Below are 21,702 nucleotides of genomic sequence, written 5' to 3' on the forward strand. Positions count from 1 at the left end.
TGCTTTGATTTATGAAATTAATACACCGTGTAATGTAAATTTTTCAAAAATGATAAACATATGTGATTGGATTGATTATGCTGGGTTCTAATACAATATTTATTTTTATTCATCCCATGGGTATATCAAAACACATTTGAAAGTCGGGATGCTGGCATAAATTTTGCCCTATTTTTCCTAGCGCGGTAGCATGTTGTTTTGGTTTACATTGTGAAGAGGCTACAGTTAAAATCGCAAGGAATATCGTAATGGCGATGGGTTGGAAGCTATGTAGTTTGACACAATTTGCAGGTAAGTGGATTCATATCGTTATGTAGTTTCTGCAACGATTTTTTTTACATTAAAAATGCACCTCTGTGTCCAGTAGCGTGAAAGGATTGTAACCATATTCGCATAACTACGTGTTTTGACAACATGGTAGGCATGTTTAATTTACGTCAGTACAATCCTCACTACCCTAAAATCTACATCGTCTTGTTACTTGAATTGCCAACGTTTTCCATTTACTGGGCCATGATTAGTTTTCAACAACAAATGTATACTGTTGTTTTTTAAAGAATCGGAACACTGAAAGTTTTTATTGCCCTAAAATCAGAGTATGCCCAATCATCCCAATATCAGGTTATCGTAGACAATTTTGTTAGATCTATTTATTTTGTTTAGAATGCTGAACCGATTTTGGTATTTGTTTCCTTATTGTAGACTTATTTTAATCTTAAATCTTTATATGTGATTTTGAGATTCACTAACCAATTGAGGCAACATCTGAGCATGATAGAAACTGAAAATTTGATTTTCTTTTAGTGTAAGGGTAATCTCTCTGACTTCTTTTTTAAGTAAAATTGTTATTTAATTAGCATGTGCAAACATAAATGCATGTATCACATGTCAATATGAGTTTGACTACTTAAAGAATGAATGGCAATCCTCATTTATTATAAACCATTTGCTTGAATATTTTATGTAGCAGTGTAACTTGGCTGTTTATCTCCAACTGTTATAGTTTTGGTATCTTTAAAGAGGCTTGGAATTAAATCCATCATATTTTCAACTTTTTCAATTTTGGACCTTCCTCCTTATTCTTGGTTAATGTAAATACACATGATCATTCCAAAGTTCTCATAAATGAGAGAGGTAGGGGTATTTTGCAAAGAAATATGTGAATTAAAAAAAAAAAGTTCTTTAAAAATTGCCATCGTTTTTTTTCTGTTACAGCAATATTTGCAAAAATAATGGAACTTAAGGTGTGACTATATATAAAATCATTGTTCAGGGTTTCTTATTGAAATTTGGTAATTGCCATGTGTGTTATGTCGATTTGTTTTAGTAATGGAACAGGGGATGAAGAGCTACTTTTTACCAACATGGAAAAATGTGAACCATGGCTATAAAATCTACTCAAAAACAGATAAAAAGGAGTTATTTTGGAAAATCATTCATGCAGGGAATGAAAATGATGATTAATATCTCTTAGAAAACTGTCATATAACTTTCTGTTCTGTTAACCTGGTACATTATATATATTTTAGGTACTTTAAGTGCTGGCTAAAAAAATAGTAAAAAATGAAAGTTCGAGATGACAGTGATGTGGAATCCAGTAGTAGCAGCAGCTCCGATACTGAAAGTGATGAGGACACGCCGCGTACAGGAGTTCCACCTGCGATCAATGAAAATGAAACTAGTGCCAAACAGTTGACATTATTTGATGATGAGGATGAAGGACTTCTTTTACTACCTCCCCCAGTTGAGGAGGGAGAAGGGGAAGGTGAAGAAGGTAAGGAATGTTGACCAAGTTGCTAAATTATAAAATATAAATAAAAGTACACTGAAAATGCAGACATTTACTTTGAGAGGTAGGCAGATACATTTGCCTCCCCCTCCCCCCTGAAACTGAAATTAAATCTTTCTTGTGTTAACATATTTGTGGCCCATTTACAATCAAATGATGGCATTTATCGTTGTGATTATAACTGCTGTAAATCAGCATGCAGTTTGCTCCCATCTCTCCAAAATGTTGTTCTTTATAATTAAGTACTGTATTGCACAGAGAACTTGGAATTAATTACTTTTGGCCTGGCCTTTGGCACAAAACTCATGATAATCTTTAGAGAGAACTCAAGTTAATCTTTAAGTTTACAGAACTGGTGATAACATTTGCCTCAATACATAAACAGGGTTTATTTGCTTAAAAACTGGTGATACTGCATGATGTGCTACTGTAGCATTGCATACCCTTAATTTGAATTAAAGTACTAGTTCGATGTGAAGCATCTGAGATAGCCCAAAATATTGTGACTTAGTTGAAAATCACGAGAGAAAGATTTTGTGGGATTTGGAAAAGAGTGGGGCCAGAAAAAATGGCAGACTAACAATAATACAACTGTAGTGCAGAATTAAATGAAAGCCAAGGAAACTTTTCAGGTTACTTTCTTTCAAGTTCTATCAAATTATAGTCTATTGCACAACATTATTGTATTGCTGAAATTTTAAGATGACATGATGGCATATAGAGTTTCAACCCATTGCTGAAAAGTTAACTCCACCTCACCCACCCACCCACGTTTTCTTGTTTGGAAGTGCTGACATGATTTCCGTTGATAATAATTATGATATATAAAATGGTGGCTTGTTGTTTGAAATTGCCATCATTTTGTAAAAGATGTGAAAAAAATAAAAGATATGTAGATACTAGTAAAAATAACAGCAACAAAAAGAACACAAATTTGCATTTTCAAATTACAGAAATAAAGTTAATTAACAAACTAAGCTTACAGTTAAATACAAAATCTGAAAAAAGGTGTGAGCTACATATTGTTTTTTATCTATTTTAGAAACAGTAGTCTATGAAGAAGAAGGTGAGGGGGAAGCTGAGGGAGATGATGTCCCCCTCACTAGTCCGTCCATTACACTGAAACAAAATGCAATAATAAAGACAAATCAGGAAAAAGAAGAAGCTCAACAAAAGAAGAAAAAGAAAAAGAGAAAAAAGTGAGTAATAGTAACCACGTTTTTTATCTTTTCTGCAGCTTATGCTAGAAACGGGGGATTAGGCAGGATTTTGAAACAGGCTGTCCAAATTTATGTTACCTTCTTGTGGTCAAAGAAAAGCAATATATATGTGTGTGAAGTTATTGCACTTGGCAGTCATTCTGAGGTCAGATATAGCAAGTTGACAACATTTCAATTTATGTTGTTGAGTGTAAAAACTTATTGAATAACAAAAAACAGACATTAATTTGACATGTCCTTGTGAGTAAAATGGGTTTTCAGTTGAGAACAGTTGAGCACTTACAGACTCAATGCCAGTGGATTATTTTGTAGAGACTATTATGTAGTTGTTTATAATAAGGAAAGTTTTAGCATGCAAGTGTTATTTGGCCTCTGACAGATTGTTCAATATTAAATTGTATAGTTCTGAAAGTTATGAAACAGCCAAATGAAAACAAGTGGGTATTTAAAGTTATGAGCAAATATTGTTCCACTGCCACTTGAAAAACCAAATAGATTCAACTAGCACTTATATTTTCACTGGTATGAGGTCTTAACAAGTGATTTTTCTTGAGTGTATTTTTTCTGCATGTGATAAAATATATCTGACTTTTTTATGTAACTTATTTCATATTTTATATGTGTAGAATAAGTAATTTTCATTGAAGTGTAATATGTGTAGAAGTGATCGCTTTACATTGTTAAATATTACTGAAGATCATGACCAAAATGTAATGAATGGTAATGCATTCTTGATCATAGCTATAAGCTAGATTTGGCAGACCAGACTTTTTTTTTGTCATCTCCACAGGTTTATTTTTGTGCTTAGACTGGCCCTAGGGTTCTGGGCTGAACTGAACCTCAGTCAATTCAACGTCTGCCTAAGGGCCTAATTCATTTTACAACATGCTCGTAGTTAGTAATTTGACCTGAGACCCAATACACTGTATGATTATAGCCGAAGGTGTTTTTAAATTCATAGCAACAGTGATGTTTATGTGTAAAAGGTGCTCAATTGATTTGGTATTTGAATTTGTATATAAGTGCTAAGCGCTTACTATTCAAGAATACAAACATGAAGTAACTTATCTGAAGTAGATTTGTGTAAAGATTTGTTTATAATTCAAAGATTTATGGAGGATTTTGGCTGTTTGCTGTCAGTATTCCTAGCAGTCAGTTACTAGTATTGGTTTTATGGTACACCTGAGTGAACAGTGTCTGTGTGCCCAATAAAATGACCAAGTGTAAACCTCTGCTGAGCCACCATTGTTTCTGAACAAACATTAAGAATGAAAGGTATTTGTGCCTGATTGAATCCACGGGAAGTTTGAAATCCAGCCTGTTAAGAGAGAATATAAAAGGTGTTGTTATGCTTTATATCAAATTACAGTTACCTAGACCAATGATTGATATACAAAAGAGTGTGAATTAAGTACTTCACCTGTTTTCTTTTTTTGTTACTCTACTGATATTTTGTCAACTTTGATATTTAAAACCTGTTACAGAGATTTTGAAATTTGAATATTTGGGTTAATGTAAACATTGACATTTTAATCAAAATGTAGTGACATGTGTGCAAAATTTGAGATTAAAAAATTGGAAGTTTTGGAGTGAATTTACAAAAGTAAATGCGAAAAGTCTTAAGCCTGGCTTGCATGTAGAAAAAGGAGCTAATCTAGATATTTTTGTCTGTTGTGTTTCCTGTAGTATCTTTTGTATGGTTGTCCCCTAAAATATATGTATATACTGGTACATGTATGCTTATTAACTTGATTAATTGTTGTTCCTCTGAAGCTTTTATACCAATAATAATTTAATTGGAGTAAATTGTAAAATAATAAAATTGTAAAATTAAATTTTACCTTTATTTCAGATGGCTATATATTTGTACAGTTAACTGCAAATATGAAGTGGGTATGTACTTGTGTATATTATACACATTTCTGTAAAATATGCAATGCCACTAGCTTGTTAGTCCTTTGTGAAAAAAAAAGAAATACTAGTAACTATTTTGATAAGTAAATAACTTAAAATTCAAAATATTCAAATGTGCACTGACAAATTTGAAACTGTTATTTATTTCTCTCAGTGCGAAGGGTATCAAAGCGGTTAAACTTTAAAGAAGTTAGTGAGGATGAGGAATGGAATCTGTACTGGACAGATTACTCTGTGGCCCTGGAGAGGGTGATGGAAATGAAGAAGTATCAGGTAAAATGGCTAATATTTATGTATCTTGGTACTTGTATCTTCAAGACTTGCAAGACATTGACTATACCAAATATTTTATGCTGGTCTAAAGACAAAGTTGATTTAATGGTAATGTTATTTCAAGCAAAAGGAAATGAAATTGGATCAGTCTCAAGTAGTCAGTTGTATTGCTTGTTCCTTGTCCTTATGGTGCATTAAGAATATTTACCTTCTTTTTTGTTTTAGAAAATCAATCATTTTCCGGGCATGAGTGAAATCTGTCGGAAAGATTTACTATCCAGGAATTTGAACAGAATGGTGAAACTCTTCCCAAAAGACTACAATATCTTCCCTAGATCATGGTGCCTGCCTGCAGAGTAAGTTTGTTTTCTTTTGTTTTTATTGTTATCAAGTTTTCAGACCAAGATGATGTTGTGTGTCTGGAGAAAGCTAGTATAAATCAGTATCTAATTGATTAACGTAATTGTTTTTCTTAATGTTATAGGCCCTTTATATATTTAAAAACTTTTATATGATTGAAACACGCCCTATGAGAAAAATCAGAAGTATGCCACTATCCTAACATTTGAATGTTATGAAAAGAAGGTAACAAACAACAATTTTCTTTCAGTTATGGTGACTTCCAAGCTTTTGCTAGGCAAAAGAAGAGCAAAACTTATATTCTCAAGCCAGAGAGTGGGTGCCAAGGCAAGGGAATATGGGTGACCAAAAACCCCAAGGAAATCAAACCCAATGAACATATGGTTTGTCAGCAATATATTTCAAGGGTAAGCAAAAGTTGAACCCATACTTTCTCTTATGTTGGTAGAATAAAAACTTGGTCAAATATGAAGTGGGAGAGCTTTGATCCCTAATGACCTGATGACTTGTTTAAAATATGATTACAGTGTTGACACAGGTGAGATTAAAATTGTTTCATGCTTATGCTCATGGATATCTTGTTTATATTTAATGTAGATTAAAATTGCTTCATCTGTTTGTGCAAGGGTATTTTATTTACCCTTCAGAAAATCGGTAGCATGCTTTTGAAATTAAAGTACATTTATAAAGTTTAAGAACTATATTAAAAATAATAATAATCACTGTTATTTTCCAGCCTTTCTTGATCGATGGCTTCAAGTTTGACCTTCGTGTGTACACTCTTGTCACATCCTGTGATCCATTTAGGATATTTGTCTTTAAAGATGGTCTTGCCAGGTTTGCCACAACCAAGTACACTGAACCTCATGGGAATAATGTGGTAAGTAATAATTCGTTGACTTTTTTATTTCACTTCTATGGACACCCCTTTGTGCTTACATATAAGATGACTGGTTGTGGTTCAAAGAAGAATTTTATGTAGGAAATTAATGAAATAGTTATCTGTTAAAAAAACAAAACAAAGAAAAACAAAAAACAAACATATCATCAAGGATGCAAGTCTGCTAGTGTAAATGGTCAGTGCAGGGTAGCCTTATTGCTCCCTCCATTTATTGCCCCTGATGAAATTATCGGAAATTGTGAAAAATTTTGTAAAGAGAAATTAATATAAAAATATAATTAAGCAACTACATGTTTGAAGTGCTCAAACTGAAAAGCTTTGTGTTTTTGGCCTTAAGGCTTGACATTGATTTCCATTGCCTTAAAGGAAAATCTTCTTTACAAAGACTTTAAAAATAGTTCAGGACAAAGAAAATTTCTGTAACATAAAACTGCTTACATGTACCTTGTGCCAGAATAAGTGCCATATTGATTTTGCTTGGCTGGTCTTGTTGAGTAATGCTGTTCAAAATAGAAAAGCTTTTTGATAATTGAAAAGAATTTGACTAGTTTAAGGTGTAAATTGAGACATTTCACCTGTATAGTTATATAATTGAGGTGAATGCTATGATGTGGGTCAGAGTGAAGTTTGTTGATGGTGCACATCCTGAATCCTCATTATATCACTAGGTAACAAAATGGCAAAAATATTGGTGCAGACCTCTCCTGTCTTAAAGAAATACTATACATTAAGAAAGAATGGAGATTAGAACTAAGTACAGAATATCACCACTCTACTTGTGACTTTTAAAATTTACGCCATTGACCAAGCATTCCTGAGACTTATGTGAAGTTTGAGGGGAACAGAATGATTTTTTTGGTACTCTTTAGCCATTTCTATTTTACCAGTATATCTTTTTTGCAGTTATTTGTAATATTGTCAACCTTTAAAATCATAATTAAGTTTCATAACCATGACCACTTTAGATCATTTTGGGTTGTACCTGAATATAAAATATCCCTTTGCATACTTCCACTGAAGAAACTGGCATTTCAAAGGCACATTTTGAGTTTGAAAATCAAACAAACCTTATATTGTATCTTTTTATGCGATGAGTACACAGTAAAAATGGATCAATTTTAACAAGCATCTTTTGATTCGCTCACTGGAAAATTGCCCTTCACGTAAACATGATGATTGTCTACCCCCCAGACTGGGAGAAGACATGGTAGTGAAGCAATCAGTTGAGACCTCTGGCTATTATGTTTGCTTACTGTATTGACTACAGCCTTGTGTTAACATAGGAACAGGGGTGGGGAGGATACTGTGTGATTGAAATTAAATTGTCAGTAAACAGTGTGTTTGATGACACAGATAATAATCAATCATGTCAGTGAATGGGGGTCCATTGTGAGGTCCCTGTACTGTTATGAATATTTTTTGGGTGTCGACCAATTAGATATACTTTCCTGGTGGGCTTTTTTGTCTAAAGTATTTGTAAGAAAATGAGAATCGTGAAAAAGAGAAGAAAAGAGAGAGGGAAAAAGGATATTTGTCATTTTGAAGTACCCATATTTCACATACCAAATAAAAGCAATTTATGATAACATTGATTGGTGTTTTGTTCATTGTACGAGGGCTATATGCTTGACTGTATATGTTTTGTGCAATAATCATGAGTTTTAAACTTATAAAAACTGTGGTAGATCTGATAATACTTTTTGTTATGTCATCAATTAATCTCTAATTTCAGGACAATGTTTATATGCATCTAACTAACTATGCCATCAACAAGCACAGTGAAGACTTTATCAGAGATGATGAAGAGGGTGGAAGTAAGAGGTAAAAGCATACTCTATAGGTTTAGGTGATCCCCTAAATATACTACTTTCAGTGGCGTAAAATCTGTCAGTTTGCCTAATTAATATTTTTAGGCCTTTTGTTACTACAGAGAGGTATAATGTGAGATAAATTTTTTATCAAAAAAAAAAAAAAAAAGAATAATTGATGTATAATGAAAATATCTTGCTGATCCTTCATTGATAGAACTTTTACTCTTATTTTATTTACAGGCGTATCATCACAATGAACAAGTGGCTAACACACCATGGATACAATGTTGAAAAAATGTGGAATGATATTGATGATGTCTTGATCAAAACACTGATATCTGCCCATCCCATACTTAAGCATAATTACAGGACTTGCTTTCCTAATCATGTAAAAGGGAGTGCTTGTTTTGAGATATTGGGCATGGATGTGCTGTTAGACAGGAAACTAAAGCCATATATTCTGGAGGTAAATTTACACTTTGAATAACCTTCTTAATGTCATTTTAAAATTATGTTTTGATTTACATTTACTTAACATTGTATCATTTTCTATGCAGTTTAAGTAATGGAAATGTAGACATATTTGTTGGAGTAATATTCTAAAATCTATAAAGGAAGCAGATAAACTGCCTACAAAGAAGATCAAAGCAGTCATTATAAAGCCAGGTGAGAAATGGTTTGTTTTCCCAGATAAAAGCAAGCCACTGTGGGATTGTTCTGTTTGCTTTTCATTCCTGTGAAAATCTCGGGATACTTAACACAAAGCATATCAAACCCTTGATATTGACCTACACTAACTGTTAATAGTGATTTTGATGCTGATGGGTTTCTCATTGCATTTGTAGGTGAACCACTCTCCAAGCTTCCACACAGATGCAAAGCTAGACAAGGAAATCAAGGAGGCCTTGATCTATGACAGTCTGAACCTGATCAACTGTGGTGCTGTTGACAAGCGCAAGTGCATTGAAGAGGAGCGCAGGAGAATCAAAGAGAGGCTGTTCCAGAGACAGGGGTACAAGAAAGAGTCCAAGTAAGTTATGCCTTTTGTCTGCAGAAGTTTTATGTGCAGAGATAGGAATGGGGAATACCCGCTTTAAGGGTCTGCCGCTAGATGGCGTGGGGGTGAAAGCAGTCCTTCTAAAATCTCGCAGAATCTCGCTCGCGGCTTTACACCAGAGTTTAACATGGAGCGTGTGCACGCGTCGCTGACAGTGAACCAACTCAAACGCAATTTACTTGAATTTGGTGCCATAACATCTGGATGAAAATGTGAATTGACTGGAAGGTATGTGTTTTCTTTTCATTTAGTGCTTGAAAAACACGAATGCTGACTATTTTCCTTGAAAAAATCAAAAATTAGTCGAGGTGTGTGTGTCAAATCTGACATGTTATGTACATGTAGACTACTGTAGGTACGAGTAGGCCTACGCTCATATTTTGTTTTAGTAGCACGAAAGATTTTTATACTTAGTAAATGTACTTATTTATTTTCTTTATAAGGTTACCCAAAGAAGGCCCATATATCGGGGGCAAAGCCTGAAACTGTCGATTTCAGGACCCCAGGACAGCCAACTTCAAGAGCAGGATAAAATGATTACTTCAGGAATCTTACCTATCACTTCACATCAGCGGCAAAGATTGCTGTAGCCACCAGTAATGCCTACCCTAAAGCTGACTTGCAGGCGGCTGTGATGGACAACAACTATTGCCAAGTGCCATGAAAAGAATAAAGCATGGATAGAGGGAATGATGTAAGTGAAAACAGAGGTCTGCTATTAAGAATCGGGCCCAAATATGAGAAAGAATTATCAAACTAGGTGATAGGTGACATCATAGAATTATAATATTGTATCTAAACTAATCTAAATTGTATCTATTTAATGCTGTAACCATCTACCATGCTTTAATGGGATATGAATATTTCAGGTTAAGGAACAAACAGCGAAGGACACTGAGTAAGCAAGTTATAACAAGGAAAGAGCGCAATCTGACACAAGGAGAGACAATGGCGGATCACTGCCTCAAGATTTGGAGAGATAATTGCAGCTACAGAGAAGAAGTATATAAACAAACTGTATGAATCATTGAACATTGTGTCCAAAACCATTGCAGACACATGACAGTTGGACCCGGACCTGATTTCCCCTTTTGGAATGTGTATCTCGTACACAAATCTGGGCCTAAAGAAAACCTGCAAATACTATACTCAGTTAGAAGGCCAGATGTTCATTACGAATCGCCCATTCTGCTATTTTGTTGTGTTTACATTCAAAGATCTGTTTGTGGGGTTGATTCATTCTGACACAGTGACACTGGATATTTTTCTACATGTATTTTGCCGAGGATAACTTTTTTTAATGAAAAACACTATAGGAAGTACGTGTCAGCTAGTTTATAGAAAGTACCCCTGTATGAGATGGTTTTAGCTGCAATCACAATTTTGAAGTGCCATTTAAAAAAAATGTTTTAACTAAAATGAAATAATTTGGTGGTGCTATATTCTTTACAAAAAGTACTTATGTGTTTATGCTGTTTTTAATAATATTTAAGTGTAATGAAAAAAAAAACTATGATGCTATTTTGTAAAGTATTTTTAGTGGGATGAAATAATTTGATAGTTGTATTTACAGCAAATAATTTGGTTTTTCTGCTTTTAAAAGAATTTTCAAAGTGCTGACATAATGTGGTGGTTCTATTCAAGTAAAATAATTCATAAGTACTATTTTGTAAAAAGGAACAAAAAAACTGTTCATTTGTAAAATGTTTGCTTTCTTTAATTTTTATTTCTTAAACTGTTACAAAAAGTTTTCCATACCTACAGTAATCCATTGGCTGAGAAATTGCAGCTATATAATCAGGAAAGTTATAGCACAAATAAATTATCTAAACATTACATATGGTTTCATGGTTTTTACTATGGACTGAATAATTATTTTGTTTAAATAAAACATTTGGTTTTGCTGCTTTTTAATGAATTTTCAGAGCGATGAAATAATATGGTGTTTCTACTCAAGTAAAACAATTCAGAAGTGCTATTTTGTAAAAAAAGAATAAAAACTTCATTTATAAAATGTTTTCTTTCTTTAAATTTTATTTCTTAAACTGTTACAAAAAGATTTCCAAACATGCATTATTCCATTGGCTGAGAAATTGCATCTATACATGTACAAATAAATTATCTAACTATACCTAGTTTTATGATTCTTACGATGTAAATAAAAATAAAAATAATTATTTAATTAACATTACCGGTCATGCTCAATACATCAATAAAAAAGGATATTACTTAATAACACAACCTTATGCGGGTAGTAGGCTACCGGCACTTGTATATTTACTGACAACTCTTCTGAAATTACGGACATAAGAAAACGCACTTTGATAAATCATACTTCCTAGGGGCACTTTCTTGCTATGGAGCTCTCTTTCCAAAACTTTATAAGTTTTTCCAAGATCAATTAACCTTTCTACGTGTATTCTTTTTGAGGCAACTCGTCTGTCTTTAGGGGCCTAATTACTGTGCCTGGGTCAAGTTGTAACTGTCCTTTTAACATGGAAGGTGTGTTGACATGGGCAACCCTTCACTTCAAACGAAGCCCTGAATCCTCAGGAAAATTATGCCCACCTTGCTGACTTTGACATTCAGGTACACAACAATACTGAGGCATGTTTATTAAGGCCAGTGCCACAGTCCAACGTATATGATATCCAACATGGCGACTGTGTAAGGACTGAATTCACACTAGCGACACCTGGCGCCAAGCGGGCTGGTATACCTCATTGTAATAGTATAGACTGGGACCTTCTTTCCTTCCTGCCCATATGGATCTGACCAAAAATATTGTCACTTTAACACCTGTGGAGTGCTGGATGCATTATTATTCCTATGGCTTCATGTGTCGGAGCAAAGTTGAATTTTATTTGTTTTTATAGAAGTTGAGAAACATGCTCAAGAAAAGACGAGAAAAATTACTTTGTTGGCACCTAACAAACATGCATACTCCTATAGTCCATGGTGCTGTAATATTACAGTATAATGAAATCACTTCTGTTACAGAGAAGAGCTGGAGCAGGCTCAGCAAGAGTGGCTAGAGTCACTGACCAAGTATGAGGACCAGCATCTAGGCAATTTTCGCAGGATCTACCCAGCACATGGCACTGACAAGTATGACAAATACTTCCAACACAGTGCAGGGTCTCTTTTCCAGGAAACTGCAGCTTTCAAAGCCAGGAGTGAATGTGCAAGGTGAGTGTGGCATAATGTCTTCTGGGAAATAGGTTAGGTTTGGTTGTTGCTTTTGACTTAAAAATATATTTTAATGTATTGATGCATTGGTATATAGAAAAAAAAACACTTCCCAGAGATATGATTGTATTGAAAAAAAAAACTTTTGCAGCAATGTTGAATTCATAGTTTTATTACTTTTACAGGAAATTTAAAAAAAGAACGTGAGTTTAGTGTATGTATGTAAAAATTGCAGCTTTTGGGAAAATTGAAACCTAGACTGAAAGGTGAAATGGTGAAATCTTTAATTTGATTTAGTAAATATTTGAAAATTTGACAAAAAGTTTTGATTTGCAATTTTCCCTGGTTCATTACTTTGTAGTAAAATCAGTGGGAATATATGTAGGTCCTGCATTGAAATTGAATTATGAGCATGTTTCTTACGCATATAAATGGCTTGCGGTTAAGGGGCAATTTAAAAAATAGTACAAAAAATCAAGTCATGTCAAATCTAGTTTATTCTAAACAAAATATGAATCTTAGATCTAAAATTTTGACAACTCTTGAAACCATGCTGTAAGACACTGATACATGTATATAACATAATAGCTTACAAGAAAAAGAAGATGATTATAAAATTTTAAAATATGATTTCCTAGGCAACAGAGAGAGGAGATTTTAAGAAAGAAAGAAAAGATGGAAATGATGCTGAACAAAAACAAGAAGGCAGCTCGTCCAGAGAGTCCTGGGAGTAGAAAAAGGAGACTTAAACGTCCAAGTGTTCCAAGGAGACAGTTGGCCTCCTCCAGGCAGGGTGCTGAGGTAATACTGATATACTGATATTTAGATTTAATAAATCACTTTTAAAAAATTATATTGAAAAAAGAAAAAAAGGTTTCATTTACTCTCAGGTTATCCCTGTTTTTGCATCATTATATACAGTTAAAAAGTATGTTTAATCTTTTAGAGGCATAGATTTAGGTGGTTATAATTATTATACTATATTTCTTTTTCATGAACAAATGTCAGCAAATGTAGGCTAGTTTCCTTTCATAGATCTTGCATGCCTTTGCTCTAGATATGTAATATTATGTGATAACATGCAGTTTGTCAATATTTCATGATTATATCTAAAGGGTCTTATTTATATCTTTCTGCAGAGACATTTTAATCCACCTTGGTAGTTATTATTTGCTTATCCATCCTTGATGCATGTTGTATTGTGTTACATAACAGTACATTTTAGCAGTTTGGTATTTAGCTGAGGCCTAGTTACCTGGGCATTGTAAGGTCAATACCAAATATTACCTTAAATATTGACTGAATGGCCAGGATAGCATATAGAATATTAATACAGTTATACAGTGGCAAAGATGAAATATTGCCACAATGTTGGAATTCATTAAACAGTAATGTATCAGTATGTAATTGGTGTGTTGATGAAATTGCACCTCAACATCAAGAAATTTTCCAACAGATAAATTCATACAGTTTGACAAAATTTGCATAATGATATGTACCAGTATACAAAAGCATATAAATATGTCAGAAGGTCGTGGTCCATTCTCTCAATACACTTACTAACCATGCACTCCCTTGTTTACCTCCTCTCATAGGGCACAGAGCATGTTAACATTGAAAGTGAACTGATAGACACCAGCAAGCCATTAGACATTCTGGAGGAGGAAGAGCTGGAGCGGATCAGTGGTCTACTCCAGCGTGACAACCTGGTTCGGGGCCTGGGGATAGTAGAACATGTGTACAGGCTACTGCACTGTACCCCGGGCACCATGGGCGTAATGAAGAGCAACGACCCTCGTCAGCAGTTTGTAAGTTTGCATTGAAGACTACTACCATACTTATATTGCCAGCTTTTATTTTGTCATATTGATCCGTAATAAACCCAGTGCATGCTGCCTAATGTTATGTTGTAATTGTACCTTGCATGGGTTTGGTATCCTTTGAAAAACATTGACTTCTTTGCATGCTGCTGCTTTGCTTGAGCTGATGATCACCTGGAAGATCATCAATTAATACTGTAAACTTCTTCAAATGAAACTGGAAACACATTTCTTGTGAATTTGGCTATATATTATGGAAATATTGGAACAGTCATTTATGAAGAAGTTTGCAGTGCGCTTATGCACTGCTTTTCAAATGGATTCTCTTCTTTGGAATGTTCATGTTGATTTTACATCAATAAATTAGTTTGGTTGTTAAATTGCATGATTTGAATAATGAAGATAAGAGAAGTATTGTTATCAACCTGAAGGTTGAAGTGATGGTTCCTTGTTTGCAATTGAGTTCTCACTTAATACTTGATTGATCTGTTAATCCTGATTTCTATTGATTTCTCATCACTTCACTGTTTAATTGGCTGTCTTATTTTAAGAAGGTTTTACAGGGATGTTTGATGAATTACTCTCTTCAAAGCTAATCAGTGCTTCCTGAGATTGAGAGCTGAAATCATTTGTTTGCACTGAATACTTGATTAGTAAAAACATCTTTCTGATCTTTTTTTTTTCACTTGAACTCAGCAAAGTTTTATAAATCTTCATGATTTATTTTTCTATGAGAAAAAGTTAAAGTTTTGATTTTGTCGATTACAAAAAAAAAAAAAAAAAAAAAAAAAAAAATTCAGCATATCAAAATGAAAGAATTATTAGCATGGGTGTTTAACATTGTTTTTTACTTGGACTCCCTGTGAAATCATCTTCTTGATTTGGTTGCAGTGTGTGGTTTCTTAGTCTTGCCTCTTTTCTTGCTCATTTCCAGGGCATCAATAATTTACAAAAATACAGTGCATACCGAGAGGTGCTCTCTGCATCTCGGTATCGCCAGCGGGGCCTAGATAATCGGTTGTACATCTTTGATGATTCTAAAGCTGACAAATTGACTATTAACTTTGGGACATCATCATTGGGAAATGAGGTGAAAGAGCTAGCCCCTGTTGGGAGTGAGGTGTTTAAACCCACAAAACACCTGCCATTAAGAGTAAAGGACTTGGAGAACACATTAACTGGGGGCTCCTCTACGACCTCTGTCATGTCTTCAGCCACTGTGTCTGTACCTGCTCCACCAGGGCAGCAGAATGCTGACCAGAACACAGGGCAGCAAACTGAAAATGACATTGAGAATGACAAAGAGGAAAGCTATGTGGCAACCAGTATTGCAGCAGTTAGTCAGGAGGTCAGTAGTGACCAGGGGCTTTTTGTAGCTATTAGATCATTGCACAAGCACTCTAGATAGTCACTGCTGTGTTTAAAAATCAAATACTAGTCTTAGGTGCAGGCACATGATTAGAATGTTCTTTCTGAACAGAAAAAGTAGTTGCTTGGTTCTCACGTATAAATGTCTCAGAAAGAGAACGGACAGCAGTCACTCATATCCTAGCTGCTTTGTGGACAGACATGATATCAGAAACAGGCTACATGTACATACAGTACAGGACAGACTGACATGGATTAATACATACTGAATACTGGTAAAGACTCACAAGGTAGATATAAATTATGCTTACACTAGGTAGACATAGATACAGCTCACGTTATATATACAGGGTATGTAGCTTGTGACATAGAAGTCCAAAGAGATCATCTGCAGTGGTTATATGCATTGTAGATGTACACATGGACATGGACTCCAATCCAATGTAGACATTTTTTTAATAAGCCAAAGTTGACAAACACTTAAGTTACAAAAAAGTGTAATTACTAATGTAGAGAAGCAAACAATAACTCATATTTGCAATCTAGGTAGAAAGACCATCAGTAGGCCTAACATGTAGGTAGAAAAGTGTGGATCTGCCGCTAATATTAACAGAAAACCTTGCCAAGTAGATAGCTATACAGTTTTTATGTATTATTTTTTTCAATTGGTGGACAATGTTAAATGAATAATATGTCTTAAAGAGGGTAGGGTTTAAGGGATAACTTCTGTCACTATACTATTCTGAAAGGTTGGTATAACATTTTATTGTAATACACTGTAACAATGGCTTGCATTTTCTGCACAAATTGTCAGTTATTTGATGTGCCATAACTTATTAATTGTCCAGTTAACAACTCACATCATTAAGAAGCATGTTTGTTCAGTGTAATATCGTAGCGCCATAGAAGTACAATAAACATGCCTGTCTTTTGTATCCCAACAGCATGATGATTTTGTGACCCGCGCCTCTCACTTACAAGAAAGCCCTCTTGCCGCCTTTAACCACAATCCATACACCCCTGCCTTCGGTACCTTACAGACGTTCTCTGGGCGCCCACTGCAGCACCCCATGCAGGGCATCATCACACAGCCAGGGAGTGTAACACAGTGGCAGATCCCCAGGGGGAGGAATACCAGCCTGGGGCAGCTCAGTGATACTCGGGGTGTCCCCCTACAGGTACTGCTGAGAACAGACCAGCTCAGTGTTCCTTTTCATCTTGCTTGCTGCATGTTTTAACTTAAAGATTGATGATTATTATCTTGTCTTAGTTTTCTACTTCTCTTTGTTGATTATTGTCCATGCTGCATTTAGACAGATGTCCTGTATTTTCTATGAAGTTTTCACTGAGATGTGGTGATTATTCCTGATACAAATGTTTAAAGATGTACAGATTGTTTGCTTTGGTAAATCCTGATACAAATGTTTAAAGATGTACAGATTGTTTTCTTTGGTAAATCCTGATACAAATGTTTAAAGATGTACAGATTGTTTTCTTTGGTAAATCCTGATACAAATGTTTAAAGATGTACAGATTGTTTTCTTTGGTAAATCCCACGCATTAAAAACTATCCTAGAACAACACTGCTAATAAATCTTACAAGTAATTTATGTCATTCTTTGTTTCTCTTTGTTATAAGTTTTTTTCTTTATTTATCACAGAGAGCCAAAATCCAGAACAAGAAGCCCATAGGCTCTGGTTATGGCAGCTCCTACAGTAACAGCACCTCGGGGGTGTACTCAGACAGTGACTACAAGTACTCCCCAGAGACTGACCCCAGGGGTCTGATGAGGGGGCCTTACAGTGACCTGACACAGCGAAGGACGCTCAGTGCTGCCACCACACACTCCTCACATGCCAGTACTAGGAAAGATGCGGGTAAGCACATTTGAGGTTTTTGTTTCATTTTATTAATTTCTTGCGACTTTCATTTCTTTAGCAAAATTAACTGTTAAATTTTGTGATTGTGGGCTTGACATACATATTGCGAAATGTAGTTCAAGTCACTTCAGCAGTTTAAAATATGTTTAAATGGTCCCTTAGAATACATATGGTTGATTGGGCCTTATTAGAATGTGAATATGTAATACTGAAATGTTGGGGTGTCTGGTTAGGATGATTTAAGACAGTTTTCCACAGAAAAAAGAAATAGCTGTAGGCACACTAATCAATATCATTTGGTCAGTTAAAAAAATAGCAAAATAGCACTATTATAATGTATTAATTGCCAGAAGTTTATAAAGTATGAGTTCAGGTTTGTAAGTGTGGCAATAGAAAAGGAAGAAATATACTTTTGTCTGGGGCCTTGCCTAGAATGCAGTGCAATACAGTGACTGCAACATAACTAGACATGTATCTCCTTGTCCTGCAGTGCTTCTCCAGTCCTATAGGGTCAGAGAAAGAGGTAAGGTGGTCAAAGCTGACCTAACACAGGTGCAGAGCTTCATTATTATTATTATTATACAGGTGTCACAGTTCTTAGAGTATACAATAGGCATGGCCTCATCTTATAAGCTTGTTGCTTGTGGCAAGATAATCTCTGGATTGCATGTGATTTTTCATATTCAAATGCATGTATTCATTACTTTGAACATGAACAATAGTTAATATTTCTACAACTTCACAGTGAGTTTTTTCTTTTATGAAAATAAATGCTTGGCTTTGACTATGATTGATTGGGGTGAAAGATTTTAGCTATTTGTGACTTTAACATTTTTGAAACTTGCTCTAAACTTAATTTATGACGATGCATGTTTATATTGGCAAGATGCCTTAGAACTTACTGCGTAGAGGTAAATAGGTTGATTTTTTTGAAGATGAATTTGCATGTCTTGCATGATTGTACAACGGATTTTGTGTGTGCTTAACCGTAACCCCAGCTGCATTACATAATTACATGCAGAATCCCAGGACAGATAAATATTGGGGTTTTATATTTTCATTATGATATTTGGACGACAATCCAGTGATTTGTTTATGAACTTTGCTTGCTTTTCCTTATGTGTTTACTAAATTGCATGTTGCACATGGTGAATTGTTTAACTATCATGAAAGATTTTGCATGAAAAAAAATGCAATGGTGGATTATACTATATTATAGGTTTAATGATCAAATATTGTAAATTGAGAAGTATAACAACCTTACTTGCTATCATTATGTTGAAAGTCATTAACTCTAGATTAATGCTCAGTCTGATGTAAAAAGTGATTTTGTGATGTTTAAGACACATTTGATACTATAAGAATATGGTATGTCGGTCAGAGTGCTGCTAACTTCTTATCATACTTAGGCCTTGTCCTGCTAACGAAGATAATGAAACTTCAACAGGCTCGAGATAATCGGTAAAACAGCAGAACACAATGCATGTGAACCCCTCCCCATCCCTTGTGCACCTTACAGCACAGTTTTCATGGTAGATGTTGTGGGAGTGGCATGAGGTGTTATGTTGACTTTTCTTTTGTTTTTTCCTTTATTTACCCAGTAATTCAAAAGAAGCAAGAAAAAACAAAAGTGAAATCTGAAATTCAATAATTTCTCATTGTGTGTTTGCAGTTTGTTCAGAGAAAAAATGGATGTTCCAGAAATGTTATCAGCTAAATGGAATCTTTTCTGTGAAATGTATTATCTTGACAAATGAAAACATCCCAATGCACAATGGAGAATTGAGATTTGATCCCCTTATTCAAGCAATTCATTTCTTTAAGTTGGATATTGTCAGTGAGCTTTTATAATTGGGGTGATATTTGTGATAGTGATGTTTATTTCTTTGTTTTTCTTTATGTTTTTTATTTTTATTTTCTAAAACTAGTTATAATGTATGGATATTTGTATGTGATTATAAGCTGACATTATAAGCCGACAAGCATCACTTGATACTTTGGCACTGGAATTTGCCAATGTAAACAGCAATTCCCAAACTAGAATCTTATGATGTTTGTGATTTATGAAGGACTCCTACATGTGGCACTTAGCATGGATTTAGCTAGGATAAAATGCACCAAAATAGATTAGATTAGTTAATAGTGAAAATGTATGCTTCATATATTATGAATATATGTATGTAAGTATTTGAGTAGGTGATAAAAATAATTAGGGATAAAAAAAGTGTATCAAAAGAGTAAAGCTTGCTCAACTTTGAGACATTTTTGAACTGGGGCTTTTTGCATGCAAGACTAATGCTGATTTGTTATTAACACTGTCTTAGCCATAGAAAAGATGAGTCAGTTTGCATCTGCAGCAGTAGCATGTCATTAATTTGCTTGGTTTATTTTCAGCCATAAACCCCAGTTTTAAGGGAGGTGCTGAACCTATGCTAATGGGCCTCCCACTCCAGCCACAGCCACCCATGGGGCTGCCCTCAGCCTTCTCCTTCCCAGGGACCTCCAGAGTAACCCCCTATGCCGGACCCCAGGGGCTGTCTGTGGTGTCAGCGCCTGCACCTGTTGTCCAGAGGCCTGAACTCACAGGAAATAGAGCACAGAAAACATTGACTGCTCAGCAGAATGTGGACTCAGTACCTGGGAGGTCCACCAGGTCACAGAGGATACGAGGAGCTTCTAATAACATGAGACTTAAACAGATGGAGATGAGAGAAAACCATGCCATTGTGTACAGCTGAGTTTATAAGAACCATGTGAAAAACTCAATTTCTAAGCATCAGATTTCAATGAGATGGAGTCTTCACAATCACCTCAGAACTTGCCATTCTTTTATGATATGTACCTGTGGCCTCACCTGTTACCATGGTTTATGAAGGAAGATGGAGCTACATCCCGTTGACACTGTTTCTATGTTTTTTTATACTGAAGCAAAGACATTGTTTGCTGTTGTTGACTTTATCAAAATGAAAGTGAAGTGCATTAAAGAAACAGTTTTGTAAGAAGCATTTGGAATACTTGGATGTGTTCACGAGAGACTGAGTGTGTGGGTGCGCACATGTGTGCGTGTGTGTGTGTGTGTGTGTGTGTGGGAGAGAGATAAAAATCTGTGCTACCTTTGAAAGAAATTTTATCATGGTTATAATGCCAGTGTCTTATCAATGTCATGTGATTAAACCTCATTCATTATTACACAGCTTTTCTAACTATTCACAATTAGCATATACTTACATATATTATTGTAGGACAGAATTTTTCCTATGTAGCTGATATCCGTCCGGAGTTTGTCCTCATAAGGGCTTTCAATTTTATGTTTAAAGATGAAATTATCTTCTTTTGATATATGTAATTATGTTGATTTTGTTTAAAGCTTAAACATTATCATACCAGTATTACAGCTCATATTTATGGATATTTTTTCAGATCTTTATATGATTTGATGCAATTATGAATGCTCAATTAACAGTTTATTCTTGAATTGAAAAGAAATGTAACACGATGAGAATAAGTTCAAGTTTTTTTAGTTAAAATTTAGTTGCAGTAAAGCTTCAAATGTTTTTCTTGTTTTCTTAGGCACTATTAATAGATATGATTATAAGTATTGTTTCTTAGAGAAAGAAACTAAAGCTATGTAAATATTAATAAATCAATTCACCTTTTCCTCACATTTTAAGGAGTATTTATTTCTACATAATTATTCTTAATGTGTATTATTTTCCAAATGTTTTTGAATGCTTTAAATCCCTCTTAATAAAAAAGTATAACAGTTTTTATGTAGTTATCCTTGAATTTTCCTTTGAATCTGGACAATTGACTGCTGAATTTCATTAATGGACAGCTGTGAAAAAGAAGACATACAATGAAGGTCATATTTAGGAAAGCTACTCTTGGGACATAAACTTAAAACATAAGAAGCCCTAAATTTTGCCAGTTGCAAAATTTACAGAGCAGTCTATACATTGACTGTTGTTTTACATCAACAGTATAGAGGTGATGGTATTGGAAGTTCAGTACTTGAAAATTGATCTCAACCTTCCAGAAAATTGTTTCTTTTTATTCAATCTCTTAAACTTTTGATCATGCAGCAAAAATATTTTAAAAATCACATCCTTGTTAACATAC

The 21,702-nt window shown here is 34.6% G+C and overlaps 1 protein-coding gene across 7 annotated transcripts; it reads left to right on the forward strand.

The window, feature by feature from the left end:
- Positions 1–114: 114 nt before the first annotated feature.
- LOC106170573 (tubulin polyglutamylase TTLL13-like) lies at positions 115–21,349 on the forward strand. Of its 7 annotated transcripts, XM_086999741.1 has the most exons (20): positions 115–291; positions 1,530–1,774; positions 2,832–2,988; positions 4,862–4,902; positions 5,078–5,196; positions 5,422–5,552; positions 5,807–5,963; positions 6,293–6,436; positions 8,190–8,278; positions 8,509–8,734; positions 9,114–9,298; positions 12,326–12,514; positions 13,153–13,315; positions 14,110–14,322; positions 15,269–15,682; positions 16,647–16,880; positions 17,364–17,580; positions 18,074–18,106; positions 18,993–19,044; positions 19,978–20,172. In XM_086999741.1, the coding sequence occupies exons 2-20, from the start codon at positions 1,564–1,566 to the stop codon at positions 19,994–19,996; spliced, it is 2,994 nt and encodes a 997-aa protein (XP_086855867.1). In that variant the 5' UTR covers positions 115–291; positions 1,530–1,563; the 3' UTR covers positions 19,997–20,172. The 7 variants fall into 7 exon arrangements, with proteins under 7 accessions (XP_086855867.1, XP_086855864.1, XP_086855866.1 ...); XM_086999738.1 differs by lacking the exon at positions 18,993–19,044 and having other exon boundaries at positions 19,978–21,349; XM_086999740.1 differs by lacking the exon at positions 18,993–19,044 and having other exon boundaries at positions 16,743–16,880; positions 19,978–21,349.
- Positions 21,350–21,702: the final 353 nt, after the last annotated feature.

Source organism: Lingula anatina, chromosome 1 (assembly GCF_051362555.1).
Source record: "Lingula anatina isolate TDL-2025a chromosome 1, LinAna3.0, whole genome shotgun sequence".
NCBI classification, from domain to species: domain Eukaryota; kingdom Metazoa; phylum Brachiopoda; class Lingulata; order Lingulida; family Lingulidae; genus Lingula; species Lingula anatina.

Bases quoted from the DNA above. Each gene is read 5' to 3' on its own strand.
- LOC106170573 (XM_086999738.1), top strand. From the start codon at position 1,564: ATGAAAGTTCGAGATGACAGTGATGTGGAATCCAGTAGTAGCAGCAGC. The intron at 1,775-2,831 runs GTAAGGAATGTT...TATCTATTTTAG, and splicing joins AGAAGGGGAAGGTGAAGAAG to AAACAGTAGTCTATGAAGAA. The intron at 15,683-16,646 runs GTCAGTAGTGAC...GTATCCCAACAG, and splicing joins TTGCAGCAGTTAGTCAGGAG to CATGATGATTTTGTGACCCG.